This window comes from Linepithema humile, chromosome 1 (assembly GCF_040581485.1).
Source record: "Linepithema humile isolate Giens D197 chromosome 1, Lhum_UNIL_v1.0, whole genome shotgun sequence".
Classification (NCBI taxonomy): domain Eukaryota; kingdom Metazoa; phylum Arthropoda; class Insecta; order Hymenoptera; family Formicidae; genus Linepithema; species Linepithema humile.
In genome coordinates this window covers 27,890,275-27,917,872 of record NC_090128.1, presented here as the reverse complement: position 1 = coordinate 27,917,872, position 27,598 = coordinate 27,890,275, and the positions used below count along the sequence as shown (strand labels likewise).

General features: G+C 39.5%; 2 protein-coding genes across 6 annotated transcripts in view; one reads left to right on the top strand and one right to left on the bottom strand.

Moving 5' to 3' along the window:
- zda (peptidyl-prolyl cis-trans isomerase zonda) overlaps window positions 1-27,598 on the top strand; it is a 123,346-nt gene that overhangs the window by 12,903 nt on the left and 82,845 nt on the right. For all 5 annotated transcript variants that reach the window (XM_067348933.1, XM_067348928.1, XM_067348953.1 and 2 more), the window contains one exon: window positions 5,724-5,846. In XM_067348933.1, coding sequence (XP_067205034.1) covers window positions 5,724-5,846 — 123 coding nt within the window. The remainder of the gene's footprint in view (window positions 1-5,723; window positions 5,847-27,598) is intronic.
- Window positions 384-26,323, bottom strand: flz (filzig). Its single transcript, XM_067348677.1, has 9 exons — window positions 25,667-26,323; window positions 18,488-18,575; window positions 11,552-13,896; window positions 10,530-10,974; window positions 10,094-10,283; window positions 9,562-9,827; window positions 9,147-9,301; window positions 3,902-8,503; window positions 384-446 (listed from the first exon to the last, which is right to left on the bottom strand). Exons 2-8 carry the CDS (start codon window positions 18,573-18,575, stop codon window positions 8,342-8,344), a joined length of 3,651 nt encoding a protein of 1,216 aa, XP_067204778.1. The 5' UTR covers window positions 25,667-26,323; the 3' UTR covers window positions 384-446; window positions 3,902-8,341.

The following is a 27,598-nucleotide window of genomic DNA, read 5'->3' as shown; positions in this document are numbered from 1 at the left end:
TATATTTTTCAAGAATAAAATGTGTTTATCCACGCACTGTATAATTTATTCGAAGTAGTCGGCGGCTGACACGATTTTGTTTCGCGTCCAGGCATTTCCGCGCACATCAAGCCAGTTTCGCAATCGCTATCCCTCCTGCAGAGTTCGCCTTGCTTCATACCGAAATCGAAGACGCATGTTCCAACAACTAGAATGCCATACTTGTGATTATTTTCTTATCAAAAGAACAAGTGGTGAGAAATAAGATGTTTTTATCGTTTTCAATTGACTGCAGGAAATGAGATCAGAAAAATTTTTTTATTGTAGAGTATTTATGCTTTTTATTTACCTCCATCGATATTCACGCAAATAGAACCTGGGCAGCAATGATCATTGTACACGCATTTTCTCTCGTAACAAGGTTCTTCTGTGGATTCGCCTCCTTCGTATATGCCGTTATATCCTTCCTGAAGAGATAGCTTTGTTAAAGATGTATTATTTAAGATTATTTAAGATTATGAATGTGGAATGTGAATTTGAGCTTTTTACAAAATAACTTATTCGAAATTAAAGAGTAAAAAACTTAGTAAAAAAAAATTATTGTTCTACCTTTAATTAATTAAATATCCACATATAAAGTATTTCGGAAATTTAAGTGAAATTGATTTCACGATTGTTGAAATTCCATCGCTAAAATCGAACTCTGAAAGATGTAATAAAATATCTTGTACACAAAATTGAACAGTTGTGCCGTAATCTCTGAGAAATAGTAATCTTTCTTATAGCTGATTGCATTTTTATTTAATTATCGGCTTCTAATTATCGGACTTATCTATATCCGGAACTTTTCTGAATCAATGTTTATTGCGTGATGCAATTTTCTTCCGTTTTGTACGAGGTCAACGATAATGCTCTCGTTTCCAGATTTATTATAAATATTTGTTTGAATTATTATGCATGTCAACTTTCAGTCACATAAGCAAATGTATAAATAAAATAATTATTACGGCGCGCATATATTTTAATTTTTATTTCCGTTTACTATTAAATAAGTTATAGTTAGTTCTGTTATTTAAAAAAGTTTTGTAGCGCTTAATTAAACACGCGAAGGAGATTATCTAGCGTACATACACAAGGCTGCAGGTCGAAAGCTACTCGGATGTTATCAGACTCAAATAATAAAGAAACTGTAACTCCATCGCAGTTGAAACGCAGTAAAAGTTTCCATAGTAGTAGGTAACAGTAGTGGTAATTCCGCGTATATCGGGCAATTGCGGGGGCGATTCTACTCAATCTCAGGATCGCAATCTCGGGCTTAATTCACGGACGATGTGGAAGAAAAGGGAAATAAACGGAGTTATAGGAGAGTTCCTCTCGCGGTTATGCAAGTGCAAGTGCACGCGGCTCGAAAATGAAGTATCGATCGTGCGTGACCCGTACTGCGGCATAACGCTGTTAATTAAATAAAACAATGAAAATTTCAAGATTCTGAAAAAAAAACTGGAAGAGACAATTGGAAAACTTACAAAATTTTTTGGACTTTTATCTTCAATGTTTAACGTGGAAGCTTGAAATTGAATTTTTAACGAAAAAAAAAGTCAAAGCAGCAACAAAATTATTATTTTATTTGTAGTCACTGCTTATTAAATACCGACACAGAATATTTTGAAAGTTTAAATTTTTATATGTTTAAATAATATCTGATGATGATGAGGACATTTTTTACATTTTTATTTTTAAATTTAGAACTCTTGATTGCTAAAAGGATGATCGATGAACGATTTGTGGACGCTTGGAAAGTTGCAACATATTTTACATGTTTTCACAATGTTGTTAGGCGAAAATGTGAAAATTTAATACTTAACTTCTCTCAACAATGTTTTGTAATTTTTGTATTTTGCTCTAAAAACGTTCGAGAGATAAAAATATATGTTGCAATTTTTTAATTTTAATATTTTGCGTTTATCGAAGAAAAATTGTATTAAACTTTCTTCGACAATTGTTAAATATTTCCAAGAAAAGTGCTTTTGTAGATACCTGCAATAGCCCAGGACGGTTCATGTAACCTCCGTGACTGCCGTAGCCGAGGTTAGACAGCATTTCGGGGCTGAAACGGTTGAAGAGGCCACCCCACGCCTCGACAGCTTTATACGATGAGCTCGCCACAAACACTAACGTTATTATCGTACAGGCTTTCATATTGTTGGCGATAATCTGATCTTCGGCACTCTGCAATTATTCGAGGGAAAAAAGGTGTTTGTGTGAAATTGCGTTGAATTTCTGGGTTGAGTTTATCAGAAAGATTCACAGTATAATCAGAGAGTATATTGAAAAGAGTATGTTAACTCATTACGTATTATTGCGCAAATACACGTACATACGTTGTGTGTACTCCTATAATTATTTAATAAATAATTAAAATAAAATCTTCGTTAGAAATTTTTTAAATATATTTTTGAAGCTCGGCATTTATTTTTATATTTGGCAGCAAATATTATATCTCAAACATTTTTTTAATTTATAAAATTTACTACAAGATAAAAATTCATTAAATGGATAAAAAATTTACCGTTTAAAAAATTGTTTACCGGTTCAAAAATACGATCAGCATTAGCGTACTAAAATTCAACTAGCCCGAGATATAAATATAAAACTAAATTGTATTTATAATAGATGCACAGTCCGCAAAAATCAGTTTACAATTTAGAATAAAAACAAAATAGGTATTTAAATTGTAAATTGAAAGAATTTGTTACCGTTTAAATTGCAACAAATTTTACGCAGTTCTCTCTCTCTCTCTCTCTCTCTCTCGTATTTCTCGCGGGTATATTTTATTTCCGTGTTGCTTACCCCAACTGTTTTTGTTGTAAGCAGTGATCCGTAAGACGCAGTTAGCCGTTAGTATCGAACCCGCTTTATATGATGCCTTATCATACAGATGCCGGTGACGTAATGCTTTTACTACTTTTTTCAAAGCGCTCTTTTCGCGGTCGCTGATGCGATTTCATAATGCATATATGACCGATAAGACATTTTTCATGCTAATTTATTGACATGCAATTTATTGACGTCACTATTATTCAAATTAATTTTTTTCCCGTACAGTTTTCTTTTATTCTCATCAGTAATATATTGCGAAATGCCGCGTAATTGTAATCTGTTGCGGTATTAATCAAGCAATTAATATATGAATATGTCTGAGAGCTTATCGATTGCAGTCGCTCAACGTGAATATTTAAGATGATAATTGGGAGATGTGACCAGTGTTTCGATAGATCGTTTTATACGTCGACTGAGTATTAAATGTTTGAACAATACATTAAGCTGTTTATAAAAGATCGAAAAATGCAACGTGCTACTTTCATATTCCGGTCAAGGACTAACTAGCAATTTATGATAATTCAGAATATGAATTGCACAATCAATAACAATAACCTCGAGCGTATGATCGATAGTTCTTATTTTACCGATGTTTTTACCGATCCTTTTTTCACCTGTGGTGAAATTTTCTTGCAATATTTAACACACATTATTTCAATGGGTCACAAAAAAGATAAAACTACAATTAATAAATTTAAAACAAACTTTATAAGTTTAATCTACTTTTAGGTTTTTATAACGTAATTTATTTTTCCGTACCAAAGTAATTAAATCGTATAAATGCTCAAACATTATTGAGAAAAAGTTTTTTTTTTTTTTTTACTTCAATAAATTTGATCCTATTATATTTTAGCATTACAGTGTGACTGTTTTTTGTGTACAAAATGTTTATGGATGTTTCAAGGGCAAGGGCTTCGAAAAACATAACGTGCAGGATATTATATGATGAAACGCTTATGATACAATATCTACACCCACTCTCACACCCTAAATATCTAGCTCACATCTTTCGTTGTAAAGTTTAAGCCAATGATTTACTTACAAAACGTTTGCGTCCTGGCTAGGCTCGCCTGGAACGCCTTTGCACCTCGGCCGGGTAGGATCAGCTACCGCTCGGGTAGGTAAGTCTACACTGGATCAACAAGTCCTCGGTGTGGAGTTCGCTGGAGGACTGAGTCCGTACCGCGCTCGCTTCGGCAATCTATACTTCTACGTCGTTCCGGTTGCCGTCGCAAGGGCGCATGCGTCACCCGCCGCCGGCCTGTCTTCTTGGTCTCTTTTTTTTTTCGCGCCACCCGATCACGACCTACGTGACATTTTGTTCATTCAGATCTTCGGCTTCCTATCTATCGAGCGGCCCGAGATAGCCGGCCGAAGGAGCTACTCGAACGAATTCGTCCCGATCACTCAGAGCTACTCGTACCGACGTGTGAAAATGACATGTGAAGCACCGATAATGACACGATCGAATGGGACAATGGTATAATAATAAGTCATTACTTTTTTTCACCTCAATGATGTTTGTACAGGCATTTAATAGAAAATCCAGTCACTTTACTGTAGTACTTGTTTTTTTTTCTTTTAAATTTTTTTTTTGATCTTATAGAAGGGAAAATCCAAAGCTTCGCGCTGAAATCACGCTGAAATCATAAATGCAATTTTTTTCAAAGCACTGCGGAACATAAATAAGTTGCGTCTCTTTCGCGAATTATATCATTATCTTCCGGGATATCGCTTTGTCAGCAAATATGTTTAAGAAAACGCGATGTTCTGCAACATCCGCGGAGAAATGAGCAATCTGATCTGTGAAAGGTCAAAGATAACGAGGTAATCTCGTTCGCCCTAGTGCAAGCCCGACTTTGAAGAGGGTTCTTTGTGTCGGGGAATTTTCCTGGTTCTCGTGCCCGTTGTTATATTTATCTTGGCATGTGTTCCCAACAATATCACGGACAACGGAGCGCTGGAGCCTCGTGCGCCAGGACACGTCGACGCCATTCATCGGGCTTATCTCGCGTTCGCTATAGCTCGCTCCTTGTTGCGCTCCTTACGCCGCCGTTAGTTTCGTTCTCTCTTGGCTGTATTGATCCAAGGTATCCTGATGTGCCCGCCGGGCGGTCGCTCCTGCTCCATATACCCGCTCGCGAACCCCCCTGCGTGCTCCCTTATGTATACCGGGATAGTTGCGAAGCAAAAACAATCGTAATATTTGGCCTGCTACTGTTTACATCTTTCAAGCCTGAGTCTGCAGTTTATTGGAAAGATTTGAATTTTTCATGAGAGCTCTCTGTGCGACTGCAGATGGTTCTGCATTTTTTACGGAATCTTTGAATAGACTAGTTTTAGCGTTTGAGATGATTTTCATATTTATTTTAATATTTGATTAAAACAGTGATATCAGATATTTTCGTTAGAAAAATACAAAGAAGAGAATTATTCGAATATTTAATGCAATATTTAACGTGAATTATTATTATTTTATTTTGTTAGTTTGTTTGGACTTGTGAAAAGATTCCTGACTCATGTTATCGAAAAATTATTTTACTATCAAGGAAAGAGTTATGTTGATTCGTACATTTTAAATAACATAATATTTTTTTAGTGAAGTAAATTACTTTTACGTTATAATTTATAAAAAATATAAATTTTTATCGGGCTACATTCATTTCGATATAAAAAATGTTTCAAGTTTCTCACGTTTTCTTGTATTTACGTTACTGAACGAATTGAACCTGATCTCTCCTTATAAAATTTTATTTTGCGCGTCATCATAAATTTTCTCACTTTTAAAGCGTCAACTTTAATATTTTTTGTGACAAATAACCTTGAAATCTAATAATGGCGTTATCCTTCTTTTTTCCGCAAAGGGCATTCAGCGGACACTTTCGCGGAGGAAGAGAACGAGTTGGCAGACGTGCGGAAATCTTCGCGGCAAACGCATTTACCGTCCACGACGCAACCACCTGTGCGACGAAATGCCAGAGTACACGGTAAGTACATAAAAGCTCATATATAAATCTTTGCATATGCGTCGGGTCGCGTCATGTATGTATGTGTACGCCGCACGCACCATTAAATCGCGTTGCTTCTTTCCGTTCCGACGTTTCACGGCGTAGCTCCGAACGTTACTTTGGCCTTGCGTGTCACGGTTAACAGGTCTCGGAGACTTCCGAGAAGTTTCGTCCACCGTGGCAGAATAAGTGTATTGTGTTGTGGATAGCAAAGCGCGCGCATAAGCAGACAGGGATGATTTAGTAGATACGTCTGGCGATACTTATCGCCCACGTGAAATTTGTTTTTCCCCAGAGGGTCAGCCACTGTGCCACTCATTGATTAGTCTGACGTGCGCCAGACACGCGTCCTTTTACTACTGAACAGAAATACGGCATTAGATGTTTGTTCGCATTCTGTTTGTTTGGAGTTAACTTTTCGTTCAAACGATTTCAATTAATTCCATGCACGTTAAATAAATCCGATTAATTCAGTGATATTCTTTTATTTGGACTTTGCTTTTATATTAAACAATATTTTTCCACATTTTCAATTAATTTCTAGACAATTTTTTGCCTTGTAATATGGAAATTAATTATTTTAATTAAATTTAAATGTCGTTTTATCAATTTATTGTCTTTTGCTTGAATTTTATTAATTCTCTGCCAGCATTTACAAAATTTGTAGATGGCATTTATATTTTATATATGATTTTGGCCATCAGCAAACGCATTTTACTTTCTGCAATTGGCACGCAATTGATTTTGTAATATTTTATCTCATAATTTCACGTTATCATTATCCCAAATTTTATGAAATACAATAATAAGAATCATAATGTACTGATAAATGTTATTGATAATGGTAACTGTACTTTCAAGGAGTTTTTTTTCTATTTTGAATAGAACATTTGTAGATACTTCACGCACGACTGCACTTAACAGAATTGATATTCAAAGATCTTAATCGGCAGCACGATATTTCCTCCTATCATTGTACCTAGAGCTGTACACTTTATCATTATCCACTTATTCATCACGTAAATACAGCGGTAAAACAATACTCGCAATTTAATAAGATAACAAGAGGTACTTTAAGGTTAACTTAAAACAATAATTTCAAAATTAGAAAAGTCGTAGAAATGCAAAACATTAAATGTCATTTACGTACGAAAAGAAAATGATTCTAAAAATTAATTACAATTACAATTTTAAAAATAAATTAATAATATTCTAAATCTAAATATTGTATTCTTTCGAATGTAAATAATAATAAAATAATAAGTAGTTGTGGAGAAAAGTTATGTTAAAACTTTGTTTTTCTATTGGAAAATTATATAGACTCACTGGCAGCACATAGTGATATTTGATTTCTAAAGTAATTTCCGGTTTTAGAGACGATACAAACATTATAGAATTACTGCGCGTAGGTGGAGGCTTGTGATAGGTGTAAGTTTATGTGCTACTGTTCGATTTTTATCGTTGCCATGATCTTTCAAACATATATTAAACAAATGATAGGAAACATTAGATAAGCACCGGAAGCAGCGACGTCATTGTAACGATGACGTCATTGATACGTAATAATGTGATGAGGATATTAAAAGTCCGATCGATTTGAAGAATATTTGTCGCTATTTTTAATGAAAAGATCATATCGCGGCGCGCAGTTTGCATGGCGTCGTGACGTCAAGAGATTTCGTCTTTTATTTTCGTACGCGGAGTGTTGGTGGCGAATAAAATAGACACACACATGTTGTTGTCGTATAAAAATGTATTTAATAAATAACATCTAGCAACAAGAAATAAATAAGGCTTGAGGCTCATCTTTATGTATTTATACACGTATCGCAGAGCTGGCGTATGCGCGGAGCAGAGCGGATAATTGCAGTTATTTAGTTTTTGCCGAAACATAAAAATATAAGATCTGATAGATCTATGAGGAGAAATGTGGAACGTGGAATTTATTCATACATGAGAATATCTCACTTTGATGCCGCTTAGAAGTTGACTCTACGAACACATGTATACAAGCGTAAAGGCGAGTTTAAACATTGATACGCATATAAATGCAACGTTGAGCGCCGGTCGCGCGCCGAGAAGCAGTGTTCTGCCGCGGACAATTCCGCAGAATCTTATTTCGAAATTTAAATAACACGGGAAGCAGGTTGGTGTGTACTTTCCTCGCTCGCTGTTTGCACAGTGACGCTCGCTCGGTGTAAGTCGTTGGCCATGCAAGTGTTAGTTCCGTTCCGCTAATGGAAAACATGAAATAACGGTGGAGGGGAGCGGGGCGTCGCTATTATTTAAAAATCGAGGCAGCACTCTGACGTTTCTTCCGGTTAATTCCACGGTTCTGTTACTTAATTGAGTTTCGTATGCTCTATTCCCGAGGGGAAATAAATTAGGCTTCTTTTGTACATTTATACAGAGAATGGCACCGGGTGCCGCTCACGTAATCACGCGCAGACGTGATCGTCGATCACACCGGCTCCTCAGACGCCGGTGATGCTGTGCAGCCAGGGCTTGAAGTAGGTCGTCCTCATGTACACACCCGGCAAATACGGAGACGCGCATTTTATACCGTGAGAAACGGTCCCGACGAGGAACCATCTGCCGTCCGGTCGTTCCATAACCAGCGGGCCGCCGCTGTCACCCTGAGAAAGATCATAAACCGCTATCTACATTGTTTATTTAAAACTTGTCAGTAGTCATATTACTGCAAGATATCAGCAGGGCATTAATATGTAGTCATATTACTGCAAGATATCAGCAGGGCATTAATATTGATATACAGGGAAAAAAATGTGCTAAAGTAACAGAACTGAAATGATAAATAAACGGGAATGTTGCCGCGTGAATTTTTTACGTATAATTGAGAGAGTAATCATGTTATTTAGCGTGAGATCGGATAAGACTGATAAACGAAACGAGTTAATATTCTTTCTTCGGAATAAAAAATTAAATTTACAATGAAATATTGCGGGATCGAAATACGGCCGTTAACTGTAATGGATTGATATTCTTCTTCTCGGAATAAAAAAATTACATTTGCAATGAATTAGCGTGGAATCGTATAAAGCTGATAACTGAAATAGTATTCTTCCTCTGGAATAAAAAATTAAATTTTACCATGAAATAATGGAGCATAAATGAGAATAGCTGATAAGCGGACTTTGCACGTGTGGCTAACAGAATAATCATTATACTTGGCGTATGATCAAAGAGACACCGCTAATAGCCAGAACAGTTAATAAGCTAATGGAGCACGATGAGAAGCGAAATCGTTCCGTGGATTACCTCACAAGAATCCTTCTGGCCGTTAGCGTATCCTGCGCAGAGGAAGCTCTCCAAAATCAATTTCGAGTGTCCGCCAGTTTGGAACATCTCCTGGCACACGGCGTTTTCCATTATCGGCACCTGAACCTCCTGCAGCACAGACGGTACGCCACCATCTGTTGAAACGATAAACGCACGATTCCGTTAGCAGTTTCTTTGACAGTGAATTGACGCGCGAAAAGAAAGTCGCGATAGAGCCGCGAGCAGAATTCGGGCGCGTAGGAGACCGCGCGAGAGTCATCGTGAAAGTTGTTACTCCGCTCTCGTCACGGTAACCTGTTCCATTTTGTGCTTTCTAGTCTTCGCGGGGAAACTTTGTCAACGTAACGCAGACACGTGATTCACAAAATCGGGCGTGCGAAAGATCGATACTCACTGTATTTAAGCCGGCCCCAGCCCGTGACCGTTGCCATGCGACCCGTGAAGTCGATGCCGTCGTTCGGCATGCAAATCGGCACGATGTGCTCGTCGAATTGCACCGGTGACTCCAGCTCCAGAAGCGCCAGGTCATTCTCGAACGTCGCCGGATCGTAACCGCGGTTCACGATGACGCGGCGCACGTTCTTCGTTACGCTGCGTCGCGGTTCCAGCTCCCCCGAAATGTCGAACTCGCCGAACACCGCGACCAAGGAAGCCAGAAAACTGTCAACAGCGAAATTGATTTTCGCATTAGCGAAGTACGTGCAAATAATTTCGAAACCTGCCAAATTTAATATGTCACTCCCGTTAAAATCGTTATAAATTAATGATACATAATTGATTTTTCAAAAAACTAAAATATTAATAGGAGATGAAAATTATTATCTCGTGAAACAAGAAAGATAATACGATCGTAAATCGTGTATTTTATACGAATTGTTCGTTTGGTTTTTATTTTTGGCAAAGCTTTGTAAATTTTTATCACTTACCCTGGTTGACAGTGGGCTGCTGTTATCACATATTTGTCGGTGATCAGCACACCTCCGCACTTATTCTTCGTGAACAAGCCAAGCCAGGTCGCCTCTCGAACTAAGACTTGCCACGGCCATTCTCCGAATTGTGCGCCCTTTCCGCCTACTATTTTCCCCGCTCTTGAGACAAGAGGTCTCACACCGCATTCTGTTAATATAAGTCACTCTTCCATATTACTCTATATTATATTTACAATATCAATTTTAGTAATATAATCACAATAATTGTGCTATTAAAATATGCTTTTCACATGCTTTCATGAAGAACTTGAGGCAGAATTTAAAGTTTGAATGAAAAATAAGGATAAGACGCGCGATTTAAATTTAGATGTTCGAATTTCAGAAAATTTTTATAAAAGTCTTTTTACTTCAAACTTGTCGATTGCTCACTTACGAGTCCGAAAGTTTGGCTCAGCACTCGTTTCCGCACTGCTGCTTTCAGTCGTGTTCGATGAGATTACACTCGTTTCTTGAATCGCTTCCGTGCTGCTGGGCGCCGCAGTCGTGACTTTCCTGGTTGGTTTCGGACGTTTCGTCGTTGCTTGAGGTTTCTTCGTTGTGACGCTCTGTATTGTGCTTGGTTTAGGCCTCGATGTTGTCACTTTTGTAGGGCGCGTTGGTTTTTCGGGCGATGCCGGTCTTTGAGTGGGACGAGTCGGCCTCTTCGTAGTTGCCGACGGCCTCTTCGTCGTCGCTGATGATGATGACGACGGTTTGGTCGTGGGCTTTCGCGTCGGTTTTCTTGTCGTAGTATTTCCACTAGTCGGTCTTCTTGTTACGGTAGGAGTTGTTGTTGAAACCTCGGTGGTGCCATTTCGATAGACCACCTCTTTTAGGTCCTAAAAAGGCGATTGGAAAGAAAGAGAATAATTATAAAAAATTTTCCATCTTGTTAGAAACAAAATGTTTACTTATATTGTTTTTTTTTTGCTTTCTTTATTATTCATATCATACGCTGTTTGATGTAATTTTTTTATTGTTTAATCTTTGCATAAAGAAACAATTAAAAATGCAAATACGAAATTAAGATTAAATATTCAAAAATAATGCATAAAAATAATACGTAGAAATTTTAAAATGCAAAGAGCTACAAAAAGAATAAAAAAGTTGAAAGCAAACTTTTTCGGTCTTGCCGTCGAAATTAAGATTAAATATTTAAAAATAATGCATAAAAAATAATGGGTAGAAATTTTGAAGCGCAAAGAGCTACAAAAAGAATAAAACGGTTGAAAATAAACTTTCTCGGTTTTGACGTGTAGGAATGATGAAATTTTAACCTGTGTTTATTAGATGAAAGATCAGTGCTACTTCAAAGCGTTGAAAGGTAAACTGCGTCCGCGTAAAACCCGAAGCAATTTGGAACTTTAAGTGGTGCGACGTGTAAACCTCTCGCAAATAGATTATTTCGCTCATTACCTGGAAGTTGCCCTGCAGCGATTCCATGATCTTGTTGACGAAAGCGTCAACTTTATTCGTCAGTACATCATCCTCAATAAACGTGGGCGTCGGGATGTCATTTTCGCTGATGAGCTCGATATCCGGATAGCCAGCGGTGTTGTTGTACGTCTCGACGATCGTCGGCTTTTCTTGCTGCGAGATCGGCGTGGAGATATTGAGATTCGGGTTGCGTACCGGCGGGAAGTTGATGAGATCGTCCGGAGCCGCGGTTTCGTCATCGCACGGTGTAGTAGTGGTGCTAATTTTGTTCTTTGTGGTATCCTTGAACACCAAGTTGTTGACCGGCGTGAGATTGTTGTTCGTCCAGGTGTAGCTGGGCGTCGACGGCTTCAGATAGAACGACGGCTTGTCCGACCACGAGGAGATCGTGGTCCAAATCACGGGCCTCTTCGTGGTCGGTCGGCCCTTTGTGCTCGCCGGCGCGATCGCCTCTGTGCTGACGTCGAACGTCGGTCTCGCGCTGGTGCCGTCTTTCAGATTGACGCTTATGTAGCTGGTGGAGACGACGTTGTTGGTGGCGACGTTGGAGATGACGGTGCTGATGTTGTGCGTAATTGTGGTGGATACGCCGGGGGGCTTTCTGGTGCTGACAAAAATAGGTCGGGTATTTCCGGGAGTGGTTTTGATCGAAGTGTAAGCAGGCTTGTTGGTCGGCTTTCTCGTCGCGGACTTTTGCGTCGTCTCCGTGGTGTACTCTGTTCCGAGAGGACCGAGAACGATAACCGTCGGTGCCGGCGGGTTCGTCGTCGGTCGACTGCTGGAGTGCGTTCCTCCGAGGCTGCTGCTGGAAGCGCCGGAATGCGTGGACGGACGCGAGCCATACGGGCTCGACGTTGAATAATACGAGGATGTGTAGGACGTCTCGGTGGGGACGAGCTCGTAATTATAATATGTCGACGAGGGCCCGTGATGCGAGCTGGGTCTGTAGAAATTGTAGGGGAAGGTCGAGGACGCGGGCGTGGTGGGTCGATAGCTCGCCGAGCTGACCTTCACGTGGTGGGAGGGCTTTGACGTTTCGTCGATGCTCACCCAGGCTTGAATCGGCGATGAATTCGGCTCCGGAAGCGTGACCGACACGTCTGAATTCGGCGTGGTGTCGTTCAGAATGGAAATTATATGATGGATGGCGATTTCCTCCTTGTCCAGGACGTCGTCCTTTTTCTTGTTAGGCATGTCATAGATAATGGTCGGCACCTTCACCAGCTCATCTTTCACGGCGTTCATGGGTGTGGTGGCTTCGATCTCCGCCGCTTTCGTCGACGTCTTCTTCTCGATCGTGTTGACTTTCTCGAAGGCGTTCGTCACGGTCAATTGCGCGCTGGCTGGATTGCTTGTGGATTTCTGTACGTTGGTGTACATCTGGGTTACCATTGGCATGCTCGTTATTAAGGTCGATTTTGGAGTTTGCGACGTGGACGTGAACTCTATCGTCGAAGACACAGGTTGATCCGGAAACTTGATCCACGTGTCCGGCGTGCTTCCGTCCTGCGTTACTTTTTTGATGGACGTTTCCGTGGACGGTCGGAAGATCTCATCCGGATTGTGTGTTTCCTGCAGCATAGTGCCATTCTCATTCAGCAAAATCGTCTCTGGATCGCTGTGATTATTCTTGCCTAATCCTTGCGAAAACAGCTGGGGAAGTTGATCCACCGGATCCGCTATTTGCAAAACTTGATCCGGATTCAACAACGTGGCAATTGGATCTTGATGGTTCTGAGCATTGTTGTTAGAGTCTGAATGGGACAACAATCCTGGTAGATTTAAATCATCCACGATATCTTGCTGACCCAGGAGAACCGGAAAGTCGTCGACTAGGTGGCTGATGTCCGGCTGCTCCGGCAGCTGCGTTTTTTCAGCATTATTTGCCATGTCCGGCGATGACGAGGAGCCCTGATTCGAGCTGGAAATCTTCGTATACGTTGTTTCGCCACCGTTCAGATGATTCGTGACGCTCGGTTTGTCGATTTTTGTAGTTTCGCCGCTCGACGAAATCGACATGCCAATTGGCGTGCCGTCTGGGTTCAGTAAAATGGGTATATCGGGCACATGATCGATTTGATGCACGTTGTAGAGATCCTCGGTGCTGGACGGACTGCCGTTATCGCTTGTCGAGCTCTTCGGCGGCAATTGGCAACATGCACCGAAGAGAAAACCGTCCATACAGGCGCCAACTACTTCGCCGTTGCGCCGCGTGCATTCGTAATTGAACATACATATCGGCGGTTCATTCGTCCTGAACCGTGACGGCATCGACGGCCGACACGCTTTCGGCACTATCGTGTAGCCGCCGAATAGCTTTCTGCCTGAAAAATAATTTGAGAAATTTGTGAAAGATCAGATACTAGAGAATGCATGATTTTCCTCTTTTCTTTTAAACACCTTTTTATATTTTAATTTTATTTGCATATTACTATATATATTATTTGGATTATGTTTTAGTTATACTTGAATTGCATTACGTGTAAAAGAAAATCTGAAAAAGATATGAACAATAAAATATTTTATGGGACATTATTTATAAGAAATAGGATTAATTCTTTCATGCAGCAGGAGAGATTATTTCGATCTCGGCTTTAATTCTCTAATGCAACTTTAAGTCGAATGTAAAATTTATTTTAGCATGATTTAATATGCTTAAAGATTGACGCGACATGATTTCTATTTTCGATTTTGCCTTCTCATATGCACGACCCAATTTGGCATAATATAATTTAACTAATAATTTAAGTCTCTACATTATACAGCATAATCTAGCAAGTGTAATAAAATATAATTGTCAATATAATTGTCGGTGAGAAAATTTACAGCTCTCATATAGTATCGGTTTAGTCTCCAAGGCTTGAAGAGGGATTAGAATGAGAATAAATTAGAAATTCATATATACAAAAAAGTTTACGCGACGTTTTTATAATTCTGTTGTTTATTTCGTGTAGATAATATGGGAAAGCTTATACGATTTTTAAAAGAGAGATAAAGGAGTGCAATTTTCATAAGTAACTATAATGAATTATTATCATTCCGGGCACGTCGCGTCGCATGATGCGAAGAGGAAGCTTCCGAAGACCGCTCCGTTTGGTATTTGGGTTGCGGAATAGTACCGCACTCACGTAGCTCGAAACACTGCTCCAAATTTCAGTTTACCTTTGAAGAGAAATCAAATATTGAATAGAGAATTTATTGGTCGCGATGTGCCCGTGGAACGTTAAATAACCATTCTCCGCGCTGACCAAAAATACACATACGTCATTTATCTTGCAATGATTCTGTTTTAATCGTCGAAATATTGAAATCAGATGAACGAAGCATGTAGAAGTAAGAGGAGTATAAACGCAGACCAAACATTGGTCTATTTAAGAAAAGAGAACGAAAGGAAAGTTTTATTTTTTCAACAAACTGTATTATAGCATCTTTCATTAACTCCGATGCTTCAGTGATAATGTTACCTCTTTATCTTTTGCTTTTTTTATTTCGGACATACTCGCACTCGAGAGAAAATATGAATCATCGATAATATATCGAGTTAACGTCGGGACAGTGAAAAAACATCGGTTAAGAGATGTACGCCCGTTTGCGCGCGTATGTTGTGTTTGCACACACGCGGTTATCTTTCTCGGTTATGCTTAGCTGACCAAAGCATAGACGAGCAAGCATGTAGGCTCTTCGCCGCACACGTGTCTTCTACACGCTCGCACACTGCCGATATATGATGACCTACTCCACGATCCGCAATGCTTGTCTGGATCTCCTCGACGTTCCAGATTTTTGCTACGCGCGTACTCTCGCGTCTTGCTCATCCACGCCGTGTTTATCATCATCGGTATGCTGCATTCGCTCGCTGTTTCTAAATAACACGTACTCAAAGAACACAAACTCGCCGTAAAGTTATCTGAAAAACGTTGCATTTTTTTCAGACGCGTCTACTACAAACGAATACTCTACATTTTTGTACATATAATTACGGTATTGATTGAATGTAATACGTTATGATATGGAAAATTGCACATATTCATGCGATAAGTAAACGATAATAAAAATAAAATTGTACAATACAAAATAATAAAAATTTGCGGTGAGCTTTTTTTTTAATATTAGAACAAGAGATATGAAGAGGTGACGACGTGTTTGTTAAATTATGTGGGCGAAATGAGAAAGCTTGAATCCTCAGTTGATTAGGAACTCAAAGTGTTCGAGTCGTTATCTTTGCATACCGGGGCTTTGATACGCAAATATGTTTTCTCATGTGAAGAAGTTTGCATATTTTTCGCAGAGTTGTGACCGCGGGCTACTCAACTTTCTTTTCCATGCGACGCGGAAAAGAGAGTGGGCAATTTGCAATTTAGATTAGCAAGATTGTGCACAGTGTCGCGGGGATATGGGTTGGCTACGTGACTCGCCTGTGTGTGTGTGGAGAGTCGCGATTATGTCCATTGTATGGTACGTAAGGTGCGCGCCCCACGGTCAAGCAAAAAGTCTGCGCGATTTTTATGAAAGCATAAAATTCGCGCTGCTTGATTAATCATTGCGAGTCGCGTGACGTAACGACGCGCATTAAACGTTTCTTGTCGATTTCATGTATAATGGAATTCCGCTTAAAACGGGAAACGCTGCATTAAGTATGCACGATTCCCAAAAGCTTCGCGGCAAGCGTCGCGAATTATTGATGCGAATTAAATCGAACGCACTATATTGCTCCACAAGCGTTTCCAAGATCCGGACTGTTTCGAGATTTATCTAGATTATGCAGATTATACCTCGCGTCTAAAGAAAAGAGAAGGTACTAACGCAGTCAACACTTTATCGATCAATCAATAACCAGATCGCGTGAAAATGGTTAGTTTAGAAAACATTTATTACAGCATTAGATGAATATCGCGATAAAGATGATGATGCGTAATTTTCTGCGGGGAAATTTATGTGTCTAGAAGTAGTTTCCTACTTATCCTACTTCAACGAGTAAAATATACATACGGAACAACGAGTAATAATTAACCTCCTGCGGTCGTACTTTCTGCCTCTGTGTATGCACGTGTCCCTCGACACGTATATTTTTACGCTGACAAAGTAGGTGCGCTTTGAGACAAAGAATAATAATAATAGCAGCAAGAGTAATGTAAACATCATTTAAAAGTTGGCGCAATTAAGAAGATTTGCTATTCTGTATTTTACATTATTTTCAACAACAACGTACAAAAAGTTTTATCAACTACGTAGAATAAAATTTGACAGAAATGAATAGCGTGCTAGGCAACAAATGCTCGACTTTTGGTAGATCCTGTATTTATTTCATACAGCAAATGAATTGAAAGTTTAGCGAAATGACATTGTTGCGCGAGAAACACGATACATAACACAACTCGTATTATAGAGATGTAAATGTCACAACAAATATCACGCGCTCCGCAAACTCTTGACATATATCAACGCGCGAAAGTGGAGAAAGGTGCGTTTTCGATATAGAACAAAGTCCTCGTATATGTTAATATGTATTCAAATGCAGTTGCACGTTCGGTATGCACCGTCTCGTAAGAATAATTACGAGAATATTGAGACGAGAGAGAGCGGTCGTTTCAAACTTATGACGATGACAACTTCGTACGTGACATATTCGATAAACGTCATTTCTGGATTTGCACTTAATTTATTATACGAGTCAATTTATTATACGAGTCAATTTATTATACGAGACAATTTATTATACAAGCGTCCTAGAATTACCATTTTTGCAACTATAAGTTCAACTATAAGTTCTATAATTCGAGGCTAATTCCTTTCTTGTATGAGATCATTGCTTGGCATAATTATCTTTAATTTCAAATATGAATTGTTAATACTTAATTTATAATTTCTTTAATTAAAGTTTTTATGTTTAAATTAGTAGAAATGAGATTTCGTTATCTGCTTATATTTTCGAGGATCAATTCACCAAACCGGCTTTTATTTATTGTATTAAAGAACTCGGTTGCTGCTATTAAAATTGCTAGCACGTTCTAAAGTTTATTTCCCATAAATATGCCATTAACATCTATGATTGAAAGAATATCCGGCAATTCTAGAATACGTATTCGGAACAATATTCCCCACAGATATATGTGTCACTTTCAAACCCGTCTTTTAAAATTTTTACACGTTTTCTACGGAAGTAGATCAGAAATATCTCTCTTGCGACTTTCGATGGGAAACACGAAACTTGGAATAGAATTCAGTGTCAATATTTGCCATGCTAAAAATTCGTAAAAATGCGAAACGTTTAAAAACCGTGAAACATCTATGCGATTTTTCTTCAACGACCCTTGACCTTCCTCTCGCGCTCGTTGGAAAGAACCAAAAGCGGTGTACATGCGATATCGATATTCGCGCAACTCGGCAGAAAATCGAATTTCACTTAGTTTCCTCAACGCGCGACCGGAATAAATGACGAAAAGGTTCTCTTCGACACCGTCTCTGTGTTGTTCATTTTCTTTAAAGAAAGAAAGTAGAATTCGGTGTCAGTAATGACCGCTGACTTTAACGTATCATTTTGCGGTACAAAACGCGCACGCCGCTATGCATATTAATGTAGTGAGAACAATCTGTAAAAGTAGAAATCTGAGTTTGCCTTGTTTCCGCGTTTCTCATGTATCCATTTTATTTTCTGGCATTATTTCTGGCAAAGGCAATTAGCAGAAAGATATGCCATAAAAAGTACAAATACGAAAAAACTATATTTATGGAGGAATAGAAAATTTATAAAAAGGTTATTTTTATACCATTAAAATGTTTTAAATTAACGTTATTTTTAAATATATGATTGTTTATAATAATTTATGATAATATTTACATAATATTTTTTAGTAATTTTAAAATAATTTTTGTTAAGATAAATATAATGTAAATAATATCAGTTGCCATGCTTACCTTCATTTTGATTCGACCAGGAATGAGAAAAGCCGCATGTTAGAGTAAGAAAAAGGAATAGCAGATAGACACCTTTCCTAGTAGCCATCTGCAATGAAAAAGAACAATTTATATTAGATATCCAGAAGAGATAGATTTTCGTTTTTATCAGAATTCCGTTCACTCCGTCAACTGTAGAAGACTAGCTAGATGTTAAATTATAAAAAAAAAATTTTTCTCAAGCCTAAAGACAGCTCTGCTTTAAGTCAACGTTAATTTATTTATAAAGTGGCCCTTGGCGCCAGCTCAACGACGATCTTAAAGTCTTCAGTTTTAAACTTGTCTTTGAGGTGTAAAAGGTGACGTAAAAAATATGCGCTTGTATTCACAATAAAAAAGTGGATATAAATTGCAATATTTTTTTATAAATACAAGCTTTCTTGTAATATTATATATTAAACAATTAAGCGATGCAATGAAAGTATTTCCGTATTACTTCAATTAAAATTTTTACATCTTTCCACTCTTTTCATAATAATATATTGTACATAAACTTAAATATATATCAAGCGAGAGGTAGAGCGTATATACATTAATGCAAGATATTTATTTTTACAATTTATTGATATAATTTTCCAGCGTTTAGGAAAAAATGACTTTCTAATTACTTATAATTAGTGAGTGATTTATAGAGAGAACATTAATTGCACCGAATAGAGTTCGCAATTTTTTAGGTTCCACTTTGATATATAGTAATCGTGTTCGCAACAGCTTTAACTTTCCAGATCTGATTACCAGATCGGTGTACATATTTGTCCTTTGTAACGGTACAGGAATATCAGCTTCTCGCGCGTATGCCAGAAAAACTGGAAGTCGTAAGATGATAAGTTTCTATCGACTGTTCTTTTTAACTTTATCTTGCATACTAATATTTAGTAATTTAAAAAAAAAAAAAAAAAAAATAATCTCTACGCATCAAATAATATATTTATTATGCAAATCGATAAAATCATTAAAGCAATAGTAATTTATTTCAGAAATTTAAAAAGTTGAATAGTGATAAATAAATATCATTTATAAAATTCTAATTACTGGATTAAAACGAAAGATAATAAATATGCAATGCTATATTATATAAATAGAAATTATTAATTAAAGTTATATTAAATTTAATTATATTACAATAATGGATGTTTCGAAGCAAATATCATTCATGCAATTTGGCGAAAAATAATTTTATTATAAGATGATTTATGGTTGGTTCGTTTAGCTTGTCATTTTAATTCACGATCAATGATTCATGCGTGCAAGCGAGTGCGATGTCTGATACCTTCACGGCATTGATGGATAAATATAAGATATATAAAGGGTTAAGATCCATAATATTTTACAAACATGGATCAACGCTCTTACAACGCGTAGGTGTAAACTTGCACACCGACAAAAAAATGCAAGTAGTACATGTAACCATGAGTAGCTCTATTAATAATGCTTGCAAGTTGCAAAAGGTCAAAAAAGATTTCCAAGCAGCCGTGGAATTTATGAAAATACAGATTCGTAGCTAATCTAACTTGTGTAAGATTATGGATGATCGATAGTTCCGGTAATAGAAAATAAAAGATCTTATTGAAAAAACAATAAAGATATACTTAATAAAACAAATTAATTCACATGAGTTTTCTTTTTTAAAAGGTACGCTCACTTTTTTAATCAAATAATGCACGCTCGCATTGACTGTCACTAGATGCACGCTCGCACCGTTCACTTATCAATTGTTCCATCTTTTATAATTTGCGAATTCTCCGAACCGAACGCACACTTATGCGGTCGAAAGGACTCTCTTTTTCCGTGTTTGTCTCTCTTCGCTTGCTCAATTCAAACTGACTCCGAATCAATGGCTTCTTATTTATTTTGCCTTCTTTTATACTCTAGATGGCCTTTTATGTTTTCGACGTACAGGTGGCCTACCGACTAGCTTACCATATATGTATTTACATATCTCTATTACCTATACTCTTACACTTGTATTTTATTCATAATCAAATGCAAGGATAAACGGCAGTAAGATACAAACAGAGCAATATTGTTTAACACAAAGTGATGACATTTTTTTCAATTCACTTCCTCGCCTTTGCTTACGTTCGAAAATTCCTCGAAATTCACTGAAAGGCGGCGCGCACGCGAGTCATGAAAAACGGGGAGGAACATTGCCCTGGACCTACGTATCTCTTCCTCCTTCGGAAAGGTTCACGCTCACACGCGCGCGAGACAACCGGCTACGAGCAATGTGTACCCGCGAAATCCCGTTACAGTCAGTCACACAAGTCCGACGTATACGATAGTCGCGGACGAGACGGAGGAACGGGGACGAAGTATCGGTGGTACCTGAGGACGAAGTCGCCGCAGATCTTCGGCGGGGAGTGGAGGCTTTGATGGGCGAGACGAGGAGAAGCGATGAAACGAGAATGAGCGGCGGCGAGCCGCTGTGGTCGCTTTAACACAGGTTCACGAAGGCACTGGTGACCCAGTTACCAATTCGCCGTCGTTCTGTCCCATTCCCACTGCGACCTTGTTAGCCCATTAAAGTCTACGTTGTGTCATACAGGCTATCGTCATTTATTCAAGACGATCTAACAGTGAAAATACGCTTGCTTTTGGCATTTCCTCATATTCCGTGTCCTTTGAAATTTTTCCCAACTCCGGATATAATTTCCAACTTTAATCAGTTATCGAAGCGGAGACAAGATATCAGAACTGGGTTTTTCAGATGTCAGAATTGATTTTTTAAGGTCGGTAGAGAGAAATTGGGATGCAGTGGTAGGGGTAGCTGTGCGATTTAAATAGCGATGGCGCTCGGTTACTGAAAGATCATTTTTGACGCAAGCTATGGTCATGATTTTGTGTATAAACGGCCCGTTTGTGCCGCTCTGATTTTTAATGCGATCTGTTAAAGTGAACTCTGTGTGTATCACACACAGACGCGTGACTATTAATCTCCTCGCCTGTTAACCTAAAACTATGATGCATCCGGTCGATTTATACGATGTCGATTAAATATAGCATCATTATGTTAATTTCATTAAACGCGGAGAGATTATGTTAATTAAATTAAATGTACTGGAATTATATTATGCGACTTCTATTCGCATTTTCAATTACGTCGCTTGACTTGTTTTAATGAGATACGTATTTAAATACATATTTCAAAGCAAATTAACGAAATTGCTTATTAATAAACATTCTGCGACGATTACTTGGAAAGAAGTTTGTAAAATACGGATAACAAAGAATAGAATGTACATTGTAGAGGAGGGAAACATGATAAATATACCTTTTTACTTTCATGTATTACGAATTTACAATGCAAACACGATCACGGAGATTAGAGGTACACACTTCTTCTAAGCTAGCACAATGCATAATCATAAATCACTCTGTTAAATACAGTGTTAAACGTTAAGGTCAAACACACACGTCTTCATTGTGCGCCTTCATTATTACCTTGATTCAGGGTCGATCGAGCCACGATAACGTTGTGTCGCTTTAACGTAATAGTTGCACACGTTATACGACTTGCGTCGTGAGAGCGTTACAGCAGCATGTTCCACTGTTAACACTGATGCGATCCTTTCGTTCGCCTTGCGCACTGCGGTGGGTCACTTTCATTGCAAGTATTCCGTTTCCGCGTAACGTTTCCCGGTCGTCGTCACCGAGAACAATCAACTCGATGATTTGTTTGGTCTTCCATTTGTACCAATTTCACTCAATTTCTACTCTTTCACTTTGCTCTTTCTGATATTTTTTTTTTTTTTTATAAAATATTAATTACACAACAGTTTTTATTTATATCTGCAATTTCTTTCTTGTCGCATACGTTGCTCCGCGTTTTCGTCCCCTAACGCTTATTGATCGCCGTCTCTGCAGCGCAAAAACCGACGATACATTCCCGCGGACGTTACTTTCCGAGCTATCTGCCGCGGCGATCAATGGTAAACGAGTCTTCTCTCCTCTCTTGGCGTGCTTTACTGCCGGCGGAGAAGGTGTATACGGGAATTCTGCCGGAAAAATATTCGCGGGAAAGCGCGGCGGGATCCCACGTTCGCCGCGAGGATCTGCACGACGAGCGTGCAGATCCTTCGTCGAGGAGATCCTTTGCCTGCCTCGACCTCTGACGAGGCGCGAATCAAAGGGATTGAAAATTCTTCCGCGTTCATTGGCCGTCCGTCAATGTCGAGGTATCATGAGTGCAAGGCGTCAAGCGCGCGCACAGATACACATACACGTATAGGATCTCAGGAGAAAGCTCAGTTCGGCGTCTCTTGATTATTGGATCTGGGTGACCCGATTGCCTCACACTCGACGGAGCTTCCTCATCCTCGACAACCTGTCGCGGTTCCTCGTAAAGACCGTCAATGATTGATGTTGCTGATCAACGATCAATCATCACGAGCGCGAGTGATTTATAGCGTCAGAATGTGCATTTTGAAGCGCTAATTTAACGCCAAAGGTCAAGATAAGTGCTCTAATAATTCTTTAATTCTGAATAACTATGTTTAATATTGTTTAATATTGAACTTTTTTATAACAATGACAGCACTTCTTTTACGTTTTTGCGTTTCAAAAGTAATTTTACAATTAAGAAGAAGAGAGAATTTTTATGCCGCATAAAATAAAGTTTTCACACGATTCAATCTTGTTTCCGCGATTCGCTTCTTGCAAGCAAGCGTGCGATTTGAATTAATTCAACAGGTCGGAACATCTTTGGCCTCCATTTTCTTTCCGCGAACGTAAGCACGAGCGTCGATAATCGAGCTGACGGTGATTAGCGAAATAATCTGAGAAAGTAGGAAATCCGTGCCATTCAGATGGAACGCAGAAGTCCGCGAAACTAGACCTAGGACGAGGATGCGATTGCAGACGGTCTCTGCTTTCACTCGATCGCTTAAGACATTTCGAACGCGATCAATCGTGCAAAACCGATTGCTTCCTCTTGTGCTGATTCCTCCAGCTTGACACGGAAGGCATCAGATCCGATGGTTTCGTACGAAACATTGAAAGTGACAATCAATATTGTGCGTTAATATTATCGATGACACGAAAGGCCACGTAACTGTTTGGAGTTTGCGGCGCGATTCTGCTACATTATCTCACTGACACGAAAATTCTATCTTTAATGAAAATTTACATGTACTTAACGAGGTCTAATAGATGTGTTTAAGTATTTTTGTTAAAAATGATTTTAAATAACATTTTCAACAGAACAGAATTTTAATTTTTATCAAAAAATTTCTTTTAATGAAATTTTATGAAAAATTCGAAAAGATTCTTCATATATTTTTTATATGAAATCTAAACGCTGTTGAAGTGTTTAAGCAAGATTCATAAGTAATTTGCTTCTTTTCATATCAGAATATCTCATTTTCTTCGCACGAAATCTGTTTTAATAAAGAATTTCTGCTTGCATGAGCTTCAATTAGTGCTAAAAAACGCCACACATTACAAGCATAAATTTCTTGCTGTAAATTAAGCGGTAAAGTGGTGAAACGTAAAAGCGTTAAATGTACAAATGAGTCTACATGATTGGAAGGAGCGACAACGAACTGTCGAAGCGTCGATAACCGTTACGATCTGCCACCGCATACCTGACTTAGGTACACATCAGGCGTGCACGTGCGTAAATGTGTACGTTAGGCTGAGAGGTCAGCGCGAAAGATCTTTCGCTCGATGAGTTTCTCACCAAGAACATAGAAGAATAGAACATAGACGTTTTGAAAAGTGAAAAGTAATCATTAAATTCATAAAATTAATCTTCCACAATTTGTCTGGAATATTTTAATTTTTCATTTTTTGAGTTTTTGCTCTAGTTAGGAATTTCTGTTAAATTGATCGAAGGATTGAATTATAAGAAAACGATAGAGCAATAGATAATGGTGAGGAAGCGGTAGAAGAATAGCAACATTTTTTACTTTGCTTTTTTCTTTCTTCTGTTTTCCTATCAGTTTGATCATTTCTATCAAAACATAACTGTGTTTACGGCATACGCTGCATTTAAGATTCACCAGTTTCGTGCGTGACGGTTGCTGCGTGCACACTGATTCGCGCGATGCTGCATTCTCGTGACTCAAGTACGCGTTTCACGTCGGTGCATCCCGCCGCGCATCTCGTCTGCCGGTGAACGAGGGCAAGCCTGTGCCAGGTCGCCGATACCTGTTACTTGCGTCATCGATTTGTGTGTCGGCGATCTTCCTGAAACTTTCGGCGTCTAGCTGGAAGAGACACGTCGCGTTGCGCACGCGTGCGCGCACTTAACGACGCGTGGACGAGAAAAACGAGAAGAACGAGAGGGAAGAAGGGAGCGAGAGATTGAAATGCCAGGACGCGATGGAGCGTGTCCGCAGCATGTGTCGGAATGTCTCGATTTGAAGTCGCCCAATGTCGGAAACACGGCTTTCTCCTGTTTCCACGATATGATCGTCCGCGCGATTACGCCAATTTCCCGATCACGTCCTGGTTCCGATAGAAAGATCCTTGACACGCACGTTCCGCTTGCCGATATTGAATTTCATCGCCAATTATTTCGCATTGCACTTTCTCTCGCGGGATTAAGTCGAAATTGTGACCGCGAACTGACGACGCGAATGACGAATCACATTTTCTTCATACGAGCCGTTTTCATAAATATTTATTTTTCTCAACGCGTCTACGCCTTCTTGCTTTAAGTCTTCCGATGATGACTCGATTCATTTAAGACATAATTAAAAAAATGTCGTTAACAAACTTTTTCTGTATTATAATATTAATTTTTTTCAACGCATCTACGCCTTCTCGCTTACGTTCTCAAACGATGACTTGATTCATTTAGGACGTAATAAAATGTCGTTAAAAAACTTTCCATCGCGTAATATTCAACTTTTATGAGAAATTTAGCCATTGAATTTTATTCAAACGACACGTCTCGAATATTTCCCTCGTGGAACATACGTACAATTCTACTTAATTATTTGTATCCGTTACTTAGTCGCAATACTTATTGCAACTTTGTAATTCCCACCTTTCAAAAATGCGTTAAAAGCCCCCGGGTGTCGACAGTGTAATGCATCATAAGGATGAAGCAAGTTGGCACACGAGGGAAATTATCGCGCCTCCGTACAACTAGTCGTGCCATCGATCAAACAACCCCTTAAGGGCCGAGCCACTTACCGTGCAGCGCGTTAACCTTGGATGCAACCGAGAGGGCACGTTAAGCGCGTCTCATAACGTCGCTTTGATTCCGGCAGACGACAAGCCCGCTCTTCCGCGTCCGCTTCCGCGCGCGAGAGGGAAACGCGACCTTGCCCTTGCTGCGGCTGGATCGTCCCTTCCGCCTGGCTTTTCCCGTGCCAAGATCACTGACTTCCTTCGCTTCCGCACTTCGTCACTGAACTCGCTCTCGCCTCGATTCGGCACTACGTCCGCGATCGAATTACTGATCTCTCGATCTTGTCGCGCGCGCAACGGCGTTATTATTACACTCGTTGTTCGTCGGCTCGTCAGGTAGCATCGGACGATGACACCTAGGGACTCGTGAGCACGCGTGACTTTGCTACGCCGAAACCGATCGCGCCTCTGCGTAGGAATTTCCTCTGTGACTCTTACACGCTCGCACTGATCTGTACCGCGCGATCGTCGCGATCGTCCATCCGGCTAGCGAACGGGATGGTACCTGTCTGACCGTCGTACCTTGTGCCACGGCATGTGCTGCTGGAGTCGCATGGTTAAGTCATAAGCGGCGCCTTCGCCGAAGATCGGTGGTGGTGGCCGCCGGTCCGGTAGTGGAGGTCGTTTATGGTGGAGGCAACTCGCGTTCGACGGAAGCCCGATCGAAGAGGTGGAAGGGGGAGAAGGATCGCTTTGGTGAGGACAGGAGTCGCTGAGGGGGCGGGCAACGCGTGGGGCCGAGGAAGAAGTGATATCCGGGGGGGAGGGGGGCGGAGAGTAGGCAGAGAAAGAGAGGGAGCCAGGAGAAACCAAAGTGGGTCAATGGCCAGGTCACATGGAGAAGAACGGGGCCCAACGTGCAGGACGGCGACACACTGTCCTACTCATCCAGCGGCCGCTCTTGGCCGCTCCAGGTTCTCCGTCTGCCCATTCAGGAAATGCTTCGCGATACCGTCGCGAAAATGAGTGTTGCAATGCCTCCGCGCAACGCCTCTTTATCGCGATATTCTTCCGTGGAGAAGATAAGGCTTTTGAATCACACTCAGAGAGTCGTACAGTGGCTGACAAGAGTCGCAACAAGATTGCTGGGACCATTAATTTTCGTTTAAAAATGATTATTAAAAACTCACACTTAATTTGAAAATGATAAATTACTGGCGTGATTTTTAAGACTTTAGATGTTTAAGCGATTCAACTTTATATTGATTTATAGCCGCTTTTAAAGAGAGATATTCATAAAACTGAAAAGAACACGTCGTATAGAATATTACTGCGGGTTCAGTAATGCGCGTGAAAATCTGTTCGCCAAGTAGCCTGCTGAGAGAGTGCTCACTCGTGGAAACAGTTGGATAAATTTCATGGCTAGGATTTCATTCTGCAAATAATACATTTCTTACGTCGAACGTAGAATGTAAGCACGGTATTGGTTCTTACGTGAATGAATACTCTTATTGAAGCTCGCGTTCCAGATTTCCCACGCTTGTAATCTCATTCATTTATTTTTTCATAAAATTTATGAACAACGACCTTCGCAATAAGTAGAGGTGCATCCGATATTGCTATAATGATGTCGGTAAAAGGGACATTATGTATTATAATTAGAAGAGGGGCGCAATAGCGCGCATTGGCTTTGAGAGCAGCTTGAAAGAGATAAATGAGTTTACCCTATTACGTTGGAAAAAAAGTTCCAGAGCGCTCCGTCTTCGTCGTAACTCTCTCATAGGAATTAATAAATTTTCCTTATTAAGAAGATATAGAGCGGAGAAGCGAGCCATAATATAAGCGCATTTTTTCTGGTGGGTTACAATGTTACTAGCGGCTGCGCTTTCGAGCGATCAGTTAATGTACTACTAACATCCGTAAATGATTAATTGTCTCAGAAAATTATCCATCTAAGAAAAGAAAAATATATTATAAGAATTTAAATTCGTATTT

Coding starts and splice junctions, on each gene's coding strand:
- flz (XM_067348677.1), bottom strand. CDS start 18,575: ATGGCTACTAGGAAAGGTGTCTATCTGCTATTCCTTTTTCTTACTCTA. Junction 10,975..11,551: donor CGCTGCAGGGCAACTTCCAG/GTAATGAGCGAA, acceptor TCGCCTTTTTAG/GACCTAAAAGAGGTGGTCTA. Junction 9,302..9,561: donor CTGGGGCCGGCTTAAATACA/GTGAGTATCGAT, acceptor TCGTTTCAACAG/ATGGTGGCGTACCGTCTGTG.